Source organism: Lobosporangium transversale (genome assembly GCF_002105155.1).
Source record: "Lobosporangium transversale strain NRRL 3116 chromosome Unknown BCR41scaffold_4, whole genome shotgun sequence".
NCBI classification, from domain to species: domain Eukaryota; kingdom Fungi; phylum Mortierellomycota; class Mortierellomycetes; order Mortierellales; family Mortierellaceae; genus Lobosporangium; species Lobosporangium transversale.
In genome coordinates, this window is record NW_019028982.1 from 1,101,997 (window position 1) to 1,116,613 (window position 14,617).

The 14,617-nt window shown below is 43.2% G+C and overlaps 5 protein-coding genes across 5 annotated transcripts; 4 read left to right on the top strand and 1 right to left on the bottom strand.

Annotated features, from left to right (window-relative positions):
* The first annotated feature begins 2 nt into the window (after window positions 1-2).
* BCR41DRAFT_156000 (hypothetical protein) lies at window positions 3-4,581 on the top strand. Its single transcript, XM_022019618.1, has 7 exons — window positions 3-367; window positions 456-528; window positions 677-1,860; window positions 1,945-3,041; window positions 3,147-3,260; window positions 3,345-3,462; window positions 3,547-4,581. Exons 1-7 carry the CDS (start codon window positions 93-95, stop codon window positions 4,556-4,558), a joined length of 3,873 nt encoding a protein of 1,290 aa, XP_021885210.1. The 5' UTR covers window positions 3-92; the 3' UTR covers window positions 4,559-4,581.
* A 1-nt stretch (window position 4,582) lies between these two features.
* On the top strand, window positions 4,583-5,339 carry BCR41DRAFT_156001 (hypothetical protein). The gene has a single exon (XM_022019619.1). It carries the CDS (start codon window positions 4,762-4,764, stop codon window positions 5,233-5,235), a length of 474 nt encoding a protein of 157 aa, XP_021885211.1. The 5' UTR covers window positions 4,583-4,761; the 3' UTR covers window positions 5,236-5,339.
* A 1,262-nt stretch (window positions 5,340-6,601) lies between these two features.
* On the bottom strand, window positions 6,602-6,778 carry BCR41DRAFT_279581 (homeobox domain-containing protein; the record flags this gene model as incomplete). The annotated part of the gene is made up of 1 exon (XM_022020217.1): window positions 6,602-6,778. A coding segment is annotated over one exon (177 nt), but the record flags the coding sequence as incomplete, so codon positions are not given.
* Window positions 6,779-7,988: 1,210 nt separating this feature from the next.
* BCR41DRAFT_346862 (hypothetical protein) lies at window positions 7,989-9,834 on the top strand. Its single transcript, XM_022022973.1, has one exon. It carries the CDS (start codon window positions 8,072-8,074, stop codon window positions 9,791-9,793), a length of 1,722 nt encoding a protein of 573 aa, XP_021885213.1. The 5' UTR covers window positions 7,989-8,071; the 3' UTR covers window positions 9,794-9,834.
* Window positions 9,835-12,043: 2,209 nt separating this feature from the next.
* BCR41DRAFT_346863 (hypothetical protein) lies at window positions 12,044-14,544 on the top strand. The gene is made up of 3 exons (XM_022022974.1): window positions 12,044-12,241; window positions 12,379-13,326; window positions 13,497-14,544. Exons 2-3 carry the CDS (start codon window positions 12,468-12,470, stop codon window positions 14,378-14,380), a joined length of 1,743 nt encoding a protein of 580 aa, XP_021885214.1. The 5' UTR covers window positions 12,044-12,241; window positions 12,379-12,467; the 3' UTR covers window positions 14,381-14,544.
* Window positions 14,545-14,617: the final 73 nt, after the last annotated feature.

Here is a 14,617-nt window from a genome sequence, read left to right on the forward strand (position 1 = left end):
TTTGGTAACCCATATGACTGCCTTTGTTGTAGCGTGTGCTGCGGCATATCCCTATGCTGCGGTTTGTTTGAAAAGAGTAAAAACGGTTTGACATGGGCCAAAGTTCTCTAGACTCAAGCTCAATGACCACAACGCACCATGCACCATTGAACAATACTATCCGCAGCAACGTACTTTATTCACTCAGGGCAAATGGAACATCAAATACCATGAATGACGACGTCAATCGCAAAGACTCGTTCGGGATCTCAACTTTGCACCGTGCTGTTGCAAACAACAATCTTGACTTAGTCAAGCAATTGCTAGGACATCCCAAGCTCGATGTAAATGATAAAGATCTTGAATCAGGATGGACAGCACTGCATAGGTAAGCCTTTGAAATATGTTATCCATAAATGTTTGTCGAATGTAACATTAACCTTCTCTTGATACTAATGGGATCTTCATCACTCTAGGGCTCTCTATCTCGGACATCTGAGAATTGCTCTCTTACTGATTCAACACAAGAACATTAATATGACTATAGAGGTAAGTTTGTACGCTGCTCTGTGTGGCTGTGCCGATATCCACATCTAAATGTATTTGTATATTTGTGTATACAATTTGCTACAACAATATTTTCAATATCATTTACGTACTCGACTCATGAATTTTGTTAACATGTCGTCAACTTTAGGACAAAGATAGGAACACAGCTATAGACTTATGTCAGGCAACTCTACCTGTGTCTCTTAAAGTTGGGCCTTGTCCAGGAGATGCTCTATATACTTGGGGATCGAATTCCAATTTTACACTCGGACATAATGATGGTGACGACAGAAAGCAGCCAGAGCTCGTCAAATTCCCCTACCAAACAAATACTATAACGTTCCCCCGAGTGAAGTCTGCTAAGCCTATTCTATACCAAATGTCGATGAGTAAATTCCATACAGCGATCGCAACCTCCGAGCCAGGTTTCACGGCTAAAATATGGGGATTTGGTACCAATGGAAGACTTGGGTCTGACAGAAAAATGCAGCTCAGTCCGGCGCCAGTTTCAGGGATCCCTGGAAATGTCGTTTCCACAGCTCTGGGTAGAGACCATACAATTTTCGTCACAGCCAAAGGAGAAGTCTATACATTAGGGAGCAACAAGTATGGACAGCTTGGCTATGCACTTGAAGCTCCGAAAAACGGTCAGGATCCCATTCAGTATTCACCCAAACGTGTCGTCCTCACTATTACCAGGCTTAAAATAGTTGGCGCCGCTGCATCGAGATGGCATTCTGCTGTGCACACAGACTCTGAGCTATTTACTTTCGGATTTAACTTTGGTCAGCTTGGATATGAAAGAAAAGGCGATATTCAATTAGGCCCACGAAAAGTGGCCTCTATTCCACCAGGAAATATTATCCAGGTGGTAGCATCGGATTCAGCAACGGCCTGCCTTATGTCTTCGAATGAAGTTGTCGTTTTCCACAAGTATGCATACCATAAAGTGGCCTTCTCGCTCAATCCATTTCCTGATTGGTTTACAAGCCAAGTCATGTATTCAATGTCGACCAATAACCACCCTCAAAAAATCGCATGTTCCGAAAATAAGTTTGGAATGATGACAGTATGGGGGGATATCCACGTTTGGAGCTATCCTGAGGTCGATCCAGGAATCACCTTAGGATCTCTACCTCCGAATCAGTTTGCTTCATCTATCGCTCAGCCAGAAAAGCCAAGAAGAGTTTGGACTTGTGGCGGCGAACGAACCCATGCTATAGATTTTGCCCTGGGTCAAAATGGCTCAGTGATCATGCTCACAAAAGGGGGACATGTGTACATTGGTACCAATAAGGGAAGCTCTTTAGGGCGGAATGTTAAGTGGCAAAGGTATGATGTATTACTACGCACAAAAGTCCTACAAACTAAGGCCTGAAAAGTGCACTAACGAAATCCAAATATTTGATGTCATAGGATACCTCATCTCGACCGTGTGGTCCGAGTTTACGCAAATCCTAGCGGCGCTTGGGCTGCATTACGGTCCGAGTCAGCGCTGACTCCAGTCATAATTCGACCAGGACGCCTTGATTCTGACCTGGAGCAATCACTTTCACAATTCCATTTGTATAACAACAACGAAAAGAACTGTGGAACAAGTACTGAGCCTATAGTGTATGATGATGATGATGGTGACGAAGCTAGTGAAGCAGAAGCAAATCCATGGAAAATCGACAGCCGCGGCTGGCTAGATATTGAGAGGAGCTGGGATTATGATGTTGTGCCTCTTTTGGACTCAACTGCAGAATCATGCAACATTGGCGGTACAACTGTCTCAGGGAGTCATTTATTTGATGTGGAGCTAGAGGCAGGAAAGCGGACCTTGGGAGCCCATAGAATTGTTTTGGCAGCTAGGAGTCCAGCTCTTTGTCGAGTGTTCGTTGAAACCCCTCGTATTGCGACAACAATTGGATCTCTCGTGTCAATAGAACCCACTAAAATCGACTATAATCAAAGAATCCTATACACAATCATGCTCAAAGTCGAATTCGCTACAGCCGTACTTCTTCTTCAGTTTTTGTATAGCGACCGATTTGATCCATTCTGGGATGCTCTCGACTTGCCAAAATCTATCAAGCAATATGCGCTCAAAGTACGGCAAGAGCTGTACCATCTCGCCTTGGAGCTCTCCTTACCTACTCTTCAAGCTGCTCTTCAATATTCATTTACGCACACCTGCAGTCCTAGTCTCTCAAAAAATATGGCGCAGGTCATTTTGAATCCGATCAAATATCAAGGATTAGCGGATGTGAGACTACTGCTAAAACATGGAGAATCAATGGACTTACATCAGATGATACTTGGCCACCGATCGCCATTTTTCAATGCTATGTTTGTTAGAACAAACGAATGGATTCGTGCGAGGCAAGGCCCTAGGCGGCTGCCAGAAGGCAGCTCAACACAAAACGATCAACTTCTTGAAGTGAATATGACCCACATGGGTTTGGAAGCCATGACAATTGTTGTCAATTATATCTATACGGATTGCGGCCCGGAGTTATTTGATAACACTGGTACAAGACAAATTTCGATACATCGCATCTTGATATAATGGCGACTTCAGATTGTACAGTTTTAATAACATGTCAATCGGCTTCTGTATATTGACTGTTTCATAGAAAAAGACGATATTAGTGAGTTACTCCAGCTGGTAATCGACGTTCTTCAAATTGCGGACGAGCTACTTATGGATCGTCTTAAGGAGATCTGTGAGAACGTACTCGGCGAACAAGGTGAGGAACATTTTTTTCCTGATATTTGTCTTTAACTGTATCCACGATGGAATAATGAGTTTGACCTAATCTTCATCTATCAAGTTCGTGCAAAGACTGTAGTCGCCTTTTTGGAAATCGCGTTAATGTATTCAGCTGAGTCGCTACAAACGACATGCCTAAACTATTTATGCCATAACATTGAAATGGTTCTCGATCAGAGGTAAGAGCACTAGTTTTGGTAGCTCGATAGCATCATCACAGAGGACTATCCTTAACTTTTTATTGTTGCTGTTTGTATTTGTAGATGGTTGGAGGACGTTGATGGCGATGTTTTGGAGCTTGTGGAAAAAACTCTCAAAGGAAAGCAAGATTCTTTTATGCCATTCATCCGATCTGGAGGCCATTTACCAGACCCAGAAAAAGTAGAGAGAGTTCGCCAGCAAGTCAAATTAGACGGCTATAACCATTTCTTACCGCGAGGTACATACAAACCGGATGTACATCATTCTCGGCAAAACCACGACAGAGAATCAGAACAGGCTCGTATAGCATCACAGGTTGTGGCACATGAATTTGCTGCACTGCTTCCGTCACAATCAACACCAATTCCGTCACAAATCCGTTCCACAACATCCTCACAAGTTCTGGAAGATCTTCACACTCGGAATATGGCTCAAAGACAGCAACAGCCATATGCATTGCCATATGGTGGAGGCGTCACAGGGTGGCCGACCTTAACGGATAGTGCCACACTGGACCTGAAAGATATTCCACAATTAGCCAGAAGAAAAACCAACTGGGATCACGTACCCACTATGGAAGGCACGAGGCTATCTGAAGATGGCACTGAAACTGTCTTATCAGAGGGACTATCCGTTAAGCCATCTTTCCGAGAAATTCAAGATCAAGAACAACGCCAGGGGCAAAATAGCTCGATCAGGGTAATTTCCGCATCCAGTCCAGTAGCCAATCCCAAAGCTAGTAAAATGTCGCAAAAGGAGCGAAGAAAACTATTGCAGCAACAGCAGCCATTGCCTGTGTTAGAGCAGCCCCAGTCTTCTCAAACAGCTTCCATAACGCCTGTTTGGGGTAAAGTAGCGTCGACAAATGTGACAGATTCAGTAGTTGGTGGAGCTGGTGGATCAAGTATGGTACAGCGACATGGCATATCCAATGGACCCAATAGCGGCCTAATAACCAATACTCCAAGCCTATTAGACATTCAACAAAACGAGCTCTCTATTTTCCGAGCCCAGTCCAAAGAGATTCCTCGAGTAGCTGTTGCCACATCTAAACCTCTCAAGGAAACAATGTGAGTATTGTATCCACTATATTATTATTATTATTTTTCCTTTATTTTATTTGGAGGTATACATTGCTAGTATGACAGGGCATTAACGTTCCATACGACGATTATTCTAGGCGAGTAAATGGGACAGAAAAATCATTTTCTGAAGCGCCTTGGCGATTGGATGCCATCCCTGAACCTCTACGAGCTGTGACACGACATCAAAACCAGATGTATCCTAAACTGGAATCCAGTACCAGTCATAGCCACGGCCACAGCCACAGTCATGCACCTTCACTTGGATCATTGGGATCCCTATCTTTTAGCGCTGCCCGACCCAACGGATCTTTAGGCAGCCTCTCAGAAGGATCATTGATAGGACATGCAAGCGGACGTCCAACAAGCAACGCTGCACCGACACCAACCGCTCTCTCTCCGTCCGCAATGTCACCAATGTCGCCGTTTACGTCTTCGAATGGCATTGGGCCCTCATTATCATCATTTGCTCTCATCCAGAACCAGCAATTGCGTGATCGCAACTTGTTGTTGCGAGCACGACATCACAAGAAAAGTCTTTATCAGATTCAGATTGAAGAGCAGGCGCTGCGGCGCTTACGTGCCATGAACATGGATCGTATACGGGCCAAGGTTATCGAAGGCACTGGTGAATGGTTCACTTGTGAGATCTTGGAGAGAATGGTATAGACGTATATTATTTATGTTTTGCTCCGAATGGAGAACGGATTAATATTAGAAGGATAGACAATAAAACCCAGTGTCGAAAATGAGAAAGAAAATGGGGATTGTGGATTTCTGCAAGGGTCTTTGTAGACACTCGATCCCGGGCGAAGCGTAAGCCGAGACGATATTAGGTGCCCTCGCCAGGGCCTGGTCCTCAGTTGAGGAGCGAGTTCAAGCCACTGTGGTTGGTGTCTTGCTGTACACTAGCACTACCTTGCTACGGATAAACAAACAAAAGAGTGACTCTGTGTGAGCGTAATGACATGATGAGGAAATTTTTTGTGCTTGAATCTTTATTTGGGAGGACTGCTATTGGGACATGATCATAAACTGCTGAATAAGCTTATGGGATCCTCCATTTTCTACTTATTTTTTCACCTCAATCAATTCAAAAACAAGTGACAACCAATCATAAAAAGAAAAATCAATCATTTTCACGGGCTAGTATCAATGTCAAGGCCATTTGGTGTTGTGGGATCAGATTCTGCTGACGAAGCATGAATCTAGGTGTATGCGCTGATGATCTCATTGAGAGCGATGGAGAGCGTCCTTCGGAAGAAACCGTGGAGGATTCCTGTGATGTCGGTGTTAAAGAAGATGTCACTTTGGACCCATGACAACCATTGAATCTTTTATCTTCAGCCCTCCTCAACTGTGTGAGTCTTAGATCCTGCCGTTTACTTGTCTGTGGTTCAGCTGCTGAAAGAGTACACGTCTGATTGATCGTAGTGTACGACAAAGCTTTTGTAGATCCTGAATTAAGATTTACTAGTTGGTCCAAGGTAGACTCGCCATCACCACTATTCAAGGGTTCGAATGCTAAGCCTAATAGATTCTCGTCTGCTTGCTGTAGGCTTAAAATGTTCATCTCCAAGCTATTTTCAGAGTTCAAGGTCGCCATGTTGAAGTAATCAATATCCTCATCAGACTCTTCGTTGGCATTGACGGTCCTCTGCTCATTGTGGGAAACTGAAATACCAATCATAGGTGTAGATGGGGCTGTGATAGGATCAGCGTGGACGTATTGCTGCAGAATCCCTTCAAAGTTGTCGGTCAGCCAAGGGTCAGGGCTCTCAAACTGTGGGTGCTCATATCCGAGGAATACCTCTGTTCCAAAATTAGGCCCAGATTTCTTGTGAAGAGACTTGTCAGGCACGACTAAGTTCTTGTTATCATTTGGACAAGACCTCTGACTACTTCCTCCCCTTTCTTTATCATCTTCACCTTCATCTCTCTCTTTTGTTTGTCCTTTGGATAGACTATTTGGTGATTGATCTACATGATTTTCTACTTGCTGTATGAAAGATTCTTGCACAATAGATTCATCTCGTTTAAGTTTAGCACGCCGGTTTTGGAACCACACTTGAATGGTCCGCTGATCAAGTTTAAGGTGATCTGCAATCTTTTGACGGTCTTTGGTCGTAGGTTTTTCGTTAAGATAGAACTGATCAAGCAAGTATTCTGTCTCATCTATAGTCAGACGTCGACGACGACTATGGTCACGATTCGTCAATATCGACTCTGATGAAATCGAAGAAGACGTACAGCTTGAAGGAGAAGATAATGCTCGTGATGTTTTTGTGGGTACTGTCACCGTTTCTGCCGTAAAGAGTTGATGAGAAGAGCCAGTCGCTATAGGATCATTTCGACAACGTCCTTTGGATGACTTGAGAATTTGCTGGTCGTAAATAGTAGCAGCATTCAGTTGAGGCAATAAAGACTTATCTGAACGAATTGCATCACTTTTGACAAGTTCTGTAGAACAGTCAATGCTATTGGGATTCGGTATATAAGCTACTGAGACTGAGAAACTATCAGGTGGATGTGACAGAGATTGCTCCTGTCCGTACAAGGATTGGGACCGTTGAATGGCTGAAGGACTAAGCTGTGCTTCTCTGTATTTGTCGTGCCTAAATGTTGGGATGCATTCATGCAATTCTGGGCCTGAAAACACGTCTTCTTGGAGCTGCCATTGCTTTTCCCAGAGCATTTGACGTTTTGTATGAAGCATTCCATGCTGATTTTGACAATATTGATCTTGTTGACTTATTTCAAAGCGAATATCATTCAAATCAAGCGGAGTGGCCAGTGTGAGCCATGGTTGCAATTGCTGTAATTGCTGTAATTGCTGTGGTTGAGATAATTGCCAATGGTGAATGGGATTTTCTAACGTGTCTTGCGAGGAGACCTGAAAAGCTGTAACAGGAAATTCTTGAGATGTCGCTTTTATGTCCATGAAGTTTAAAGCAGGCTGTAGGACGGGTATGTACAGTGGTATAGCCGAGTCAACAGTGGTTGACATGGAGCTGTTCTGGGTCAGGAGAGAAGCAAGACCAAATGGTGTGATATTTTCTTCGCCTTGCAACATCTGCTAAAGGTATCCTGAGAGTTTTTTTAAAAAAAAAAAAAAAAAAAAAAAAAAAAAAATTGAAAGGATAGATCGTTCTCTGAGGATTTTTTTTATTCGTAAATCTACTTTCTATTAACCTAGATTACAGGAAAAACATAAATTTAATAACAATGGGTTTATAGTTTTGAAAAGGCAAGTGTTGTTGTGATGAGAAACTGAACGAAAATCCTCCGAAACTATCATCAAATGAAAAATAAAATGATGGAAATCTTTTAGGGAAGACAGCATATTGGAACCATGCACGTGTTAGTGCAAAGTTCACGAACAAGATTAAGACAGGAACAGTTCTTCTGTCTCTCCTCAGCATATTTCTTTGAAATTGCTTTGTCGCATGTAAAATACTTTTCACACGTTCCTTTTCATCTTGGCGACCTTCATCTACAAAATTCAATGGCTACACCTCAGTTAATAGACACTCAGCCTGCACACTCACCACGCCAGCTCCAACAGCGAGATCCCGAGCATTCAGCACAGCAGCCTGGTCAATCCATACAATCTGTTTTCCCTTCTGACTTTGTCTTTCAGCTGATTCTGGAGCAGTTTTGGGGCGATGGCGTGTCCAAACGCGAGATCCGCTCAGTCTACACAACCGCCGCCGATGCTAATGCAGCATGCTGTGACTACCTCCTCCGGACATGGCCTCGCGATCAGTTCACACTCTATGAAATCGGGGCCTCACCTCAACGATCCGAACTTAGTAAAGTCTCCGCTCTGATCAACGGCGATCGATTCCATGTTTGGGTCGAGCGACATCCTTGGAAAGGCACTCTTGACTTTTCTTCAAAGGCGATTGCAAAAAGAGCAGGCAAGGGACCAAATGCTTATATCCTTCAGCGGACAATTAAAGATGCCTCTGGTGGTAAGCGACGGTCGACCACTCGAGGTATTTTCGCCACCCGTCAGTTAGCAAAGGAGGCCTTAGTAAATGATCAGCCTCCGTCAGAATGGTCATCAAATCAAGGCTATGTCCTCGAACCGGGTGGAGAATACGCTCATGCACTTTCACCGACAGGGAAAACAGCCTGGCTGTTCATCGAGGTTCGGCCACTATACATGTGTTACATACCGCTAGAACAAGAATTGCAGGACACAAGGGGGGGTTCTTCGTCATTACATCTCGGAACTTCGCCTTTCAACCCTATTAGTCTTGACCACGCTGATGACGGCATACTATCCATTCCCTCATCGCCATCCAACCTCTTGCATCCCTCCATTCACCAACCTCGTGCCATTTTTGACAGCCCTTTTTCTCCTATCCCTTCTAATCCAGACGAGGCAGGTGCATTTGTTTACCTGGTTCTTCAGCTTAAAACCATTCCCTATACTCCACCCATTTTGACGGTCGAGGCAGTTGCATATGAAATGGACGTAGCTAACAGATTCGGCATCAGGCTCTTGGAAGAATTTGGTGGGCCTGGGGCATTGTTTGAACCAATATTTCGAGAGGATGGTTGTTTTCAAGGTGTCTTGGAGCAACGTACTCGTGACGAAGGACTAACCGTCTGGGTGGAGAAGAGAGCTGTAGTAATAGGGGATGAGAGCCTGGATTTCGATTTGGTTTCTGACCATGGATCAGTTCAGCTGAATAGAATGCATCAGGATATAGAGCATCGAAGTCCTACATCATCGTCATTTGCTTCTCCTTCTGCTGTGACGGTAGAACGCAAACGAGGGGAACCTCAAGATGGATTTAATTCAACAGGACGACTCACTGCTACAACAAAAGCACAGGACCAAGCAAAGGTCATGCGTTTAAACTTGGATGACGAAGATCATGCAGTAAACTTATTATCTGATAAGGCAGCTGATTTAGCTGTTAGGTACAAGGTCATTAAGAATATTGACTACAATCCTAAAAGCGTAACTGGATCGGAGAAGCTTAAAACTCGCACTATCATCGACACTTCTGAGGATCTTTCAATAGCACTAGTCAGTGCTCGAGTAGAATTTTACGGCTTATTAGCAAACCTAGACAAAAAAGCAGTCGAGATCAAAGATAATCTTGATGCCGCGTCAAAGGAGACGAAAAAAGAAAGAACCATTGAGGCGTGTTCTCGATCTAATCCAGCATTAGTCCTGCTGCGGATCCAGGTTGAGGATAGTCAAGAGTAATAATATAGATTGTAATAACAATAATATATAGTGGAATCACACACCTAAACCCTCCGCCACCGCATCTCGCCCTCAAACATCTCTCTGTTACATCATGAGCACTGCGTCCGGAACAACTGCCATAACCCTGTGAGTCATTATTATCAAAAAAAAAAAAAAAAAAAAAAAAAAAAAAAAGAAGCACTTGGGCTGACATCAAACTACAAACAACCGAGCAAAGAACTTCAACGCATATTCAGCTGTCGGTAATGAGGGTGAAGACTTCCGTCAGTCACTCTTGCACGATATTACATTGACGCAGAGAAAGTCTGATAGCTTGACCAAAGAGAACATTCAGAAACACGCTCACTTGATCCTCATGCGATCCTATACCTCTGCTAAATGATTAGTTCATATTCCCATCCTGTTATAATGCACTCAATTTGAATATGTGTCCACTTCTCTCTAGAAAACGTCCATTGTCCACCATGCCTCTCTGTGGCAATACTCCGTTCATAAGGCTTGATCGAGGTATCATGCTCTTATTTTGGCATTTGTGAGCAAGATGATAGATTTGATAATGTGATCCCAACCTGGCAGGTCAATAGAAGCTCCCTCATCTACTCTGTGCTTGTCCAGTCGCGTTCATCAGCTATAGGCATTGCCTTAGGAAATGTCGTAATTGACAGCTAAAGTTCTTTGTTGGAGTATAGCTCGTAACTTGAAGCACCCTTCTTACTATAACCATCGACTATAGCAGTGGTGTTGACGAAGGTTTAAAAAAAGTTGTATCTGCGTCATCCACCATCACATCCCCACCCCGAACGATGCCAACACATGCGATTATAGTATTAATCTTGAATATTAGCATATATACAGCCTACCCATCACATTCTCAAACTTATCTTTTCTGCTACATCTGTTAGCGCCAAGTGCTCCAAAGTCTATAACCTTGTCATTATGAGCTTTCAAGGCTTTGTTCTGTGAGACAAACAAGGCCATACCCTTCACTCAAGAGATCATGTAAAGCGAAAACAGTGATGAGCCATCAGGTCGTACTATAACGCAGGGTGAGCTCCACCATACCATCAATGGTCACCTGGCTTCGCTACAGTCGCCAATGTTTGTTTGCTTGAGAAGGATCTTTCGCGATGAGGAGTACAATAGAGAGACAGTTATGGACGTTAAAGACTAAATCGAAGCAGCTAGGTGACAATCCATGTGACAGAATTGATCGTGAAAATTTGATTGGAATAAATAGAATGGTTTAAACAACACTAACCACATTTGAGGTTGTTTAGAGACTGGATGAGGCGGAATCAGCCCTTGGTTCCGGCGTCCAAGTGTTTTAAATTAACAATAATAAACAACAATTGCCTAAAAGAGGGCAACAAAACTTGCTTGCTGCTTTATTATTACCAATTTATTTATTTAATTAATGAATGGGTTAGAGATGTCTTTGACCTAGAAGCATGTTCAATATATTCTCTATAATATATAAATATTAATATTAGGGCTTAACAATGTGCAATTTACATCCTTTCTCAATTTCTTTCCCGCCAATTTTTCAGTTGCTTATTTGCTTATGCATTTTGTTACAAATGGTGTATTGTGCTCACTTCATTTTTTTTTTAAATAAAAGTATGGATGAAGAGAACGTTGAGTAGATTCAGCATTACGTTGTCGCTGAGGCTTGCTTTACATATGTAATAGACTTCAAGCTGCAGACCGCAATGAAATATGATCTAATATAATATAATATATATATTTATATTTATATTAGAAGATCACTAGCCAATAGCCAATGAGTGGACAGCAGATGTAGTAAGCGAAGGCTTAGTCAAGCAAGGCACTTGATTTGTGCATGTTTTCAAAGGAGTGTTTGAAATAAATTCAGGCACGGACAGAGAAGTGTCAGGGTAAAATATCAAATGTTACACAAAGGAAAACTAAAATATGGACTGGACTATTGGAGGGCCGATCACTTGGCCACGGGAATATTTTATTTATTTTTATTGCAGTATAGTTCGATCGGGTCTTTTCTCTGTTTGTGTGCAACAGAAATGGAACACTTTGTAACTGGCATGCATAAATGCATGCAGGACAAGTCTCCCCTCCAATACTTACTGCTCCCTTTGAGTAATCAAACGTGCGCTGTGATCAAACACAAACTTTAACAGCACTTTTTACTCGGTTGCTGTTTCATGAAAGGGAATGTCTATATAACCTCTTCCTTCCCCACCTCTGAATTAAGCATTTTTTCCCTTCACTACTCCATCTTCGGCTATCATTTGTCAGGCTTCTCCTTCTTCAAGGACAATACTCTTTCCTCCTCTTCCTTCCTCTCTCCATCTCCTTCCTCCTTTTCCTCGTCTGGTAACTCAGGATCATTCGTTGATTCTAACCACCAGATATTCCTGCCTTCGCCACCCGCCCGTTTCTTCTTGAAAACACCATCTGAATGCTATTGTACTGAACGTCAGTTACCTCTCAGCCACGCCCATTTTACATCTTGCACAGTACATTTGTGCCTAATTCTTTTTTTTTTTTTTTTTTTTTTTTTTCCTCCACTTGCACATCTTACATTCAACAATTCATTTGCTCAGTCCTCCAGTTCCCCAGCCCTATTAATTTACCCCTATTCTCCTTACTCTGGCACTCCCCCTCCGCCATATAAAGTATCATCATCAACACAATGGTTTCAAAGATGCAGATCCATCGACAAGTCTATCTTGTCGTCATCTGGCTTGCTTGTATTACGATTCTCAATCAGTTCGTGCTCGCAGGTGCGCCTGAAATTCAGCCCGGCGTGCCTATGAAATCTGCTCCTGTGCACCTGGTGCGCCGTTCGGACGCTGGTCGTCAACGAACAACGATGAAGTTCAAGCCCATGAACAGTATCCAGCTCCGGTTCATCGAGGCAGATAAGAGCGAATACTATGATGCGTGCCATCACGTTGACATGAATGTTGAACTCAAGTCTGACGATGGCAGTCGTACAATCGAAGCCTTGAACCCATTTGCATTCCAGCATGCTGTCAAATCAATCTCATGTGCCAATGCATCTTCTCAGTTGGACATTGAATTGGATCCTGTATATGCAAAACAAGTGCGTCGCTGGAACTTCTCACCTCGAAATGTGTTCGGCATTGTGATCCCACACGACTTTGTGGATCTCAAAAAAAACAAAGCTTGCTACACAGGCTTGGATTCTACAGCAAAGAAATGGATTGAAGAAAATCCTATGGAAACTGTCGTTAAGTTGGTCAAGGATCCAAGGTTCCTGGATGCTAAGAGCCCCAATACTGTCAGTTTTACCATCGTCAAGACTGATATCTGGTCTCAGATGAACCGTGTTCAATCAGTCCATATAAATCACCGACCTCTTGACACAATGCTCTCTAAGGTTCTCTCCAAGCGCTCTACTGCTTATGAGCAGGGCCCCATGTGGGATTTTGAACATGATTTGTCTTCAGGTACCAAGGCCGTTGATGAACATGTCACTGCTGAAAACGTTCATGCTGACTTGGATCGAAGCTCTGTAAAAGGATATGGTATGTAAAATGTGACAACTTATCTACGTTGACTATATTTTGTCATGATTATGATTACTGTTATAATTGCTATTTCGCATGCGCAATCAAAGCAAATTCATGTCTTTTATAGCATAGCATCAACCCCACCTTACTCATAAGCAATGCTCTTGCCATCATAACTTGAATAGCTCAGGCGGATATGGCTTGGAAGCAGACATGCATCAAGGGCATCTTCACAGGCAAGATGCGCTGTGCTAACTGGGGTATCTCAAATTCGAAAATCTCAGGCGTAACGGAAATCAAGCATCAGACACAGATCACGGTCAAGAACAAACAGGAAGGAGTCATGGCTGCTAGCGCTGATGGCCCACCTCTATTAACTCTTACCAACATTAGCATCACCACTCCTTCATTTGACTTGATGGCCCCTATCCCTCTCCTTGGCTTTAGCGTTCCTGGCGTCTTCGATATGGGAGCCAATGTTGGCCTTGGTGGAACTGTCTCCCTTGCTGTCATTGTACAGGCTACTGAGGACCTTTTGGTTAACACTGGAAGTAGCACAAGTTGTCCATGGATCATTGACTGGAATGGCAGTTTCACAAAGATCCCTACGATCCAATTTGGCACCTGCAGTAAACCAGATACCCCCAAGTCTCTTAACAGACGCTCAATTGACAATCGTGCCTCTATTAACGACGCTTTTTATTTTGGCTCCGACCCGGCAACCGCATCCAAGAGCAATACAAGATTGAAGCTGGCAGCAACAGAGGGCGGGTCCCGTGAGACAGCTGAAGTCAGAATTGGCATGACAGTCTCACCCTCATTGACTATGGGCCTCAAGGTCTTTGGTATTTCTACACTCTCTGCCGGTATTAATGCACCCATCAGGCTAGGAATCCACACTTACTGGGATACTGACAGCACTTCTACATGTCCTGCTGACCATGTTGCACTCTCTGCTGAAGGTGGAGCCTCTCTAAACCTTGTTGGAGGTTTCTTTGGGTTCAGCAAGTCCATTCCTGTCGTACAAAGCCCAGCGCTAGAGACGCCTGCTGTCTGTATCCCTCACTAAATGATAATAATAATAATGACAACCACGATAATGGCCACAATAGCATAAATCCTCTCCCCAGTTTGGCACTCATGCTGTGCATGATTTCTAAAGGAAGCTGGACGCATCATATCTACGTGTACAGGAAAAACATTTTACTTTTCGCCTCAATCGCATCATGCCACAATATACCAAAGTATAATAAATGAAAAATGTGATATAACATACTATATTATATTATTTACATCACTAACGTTA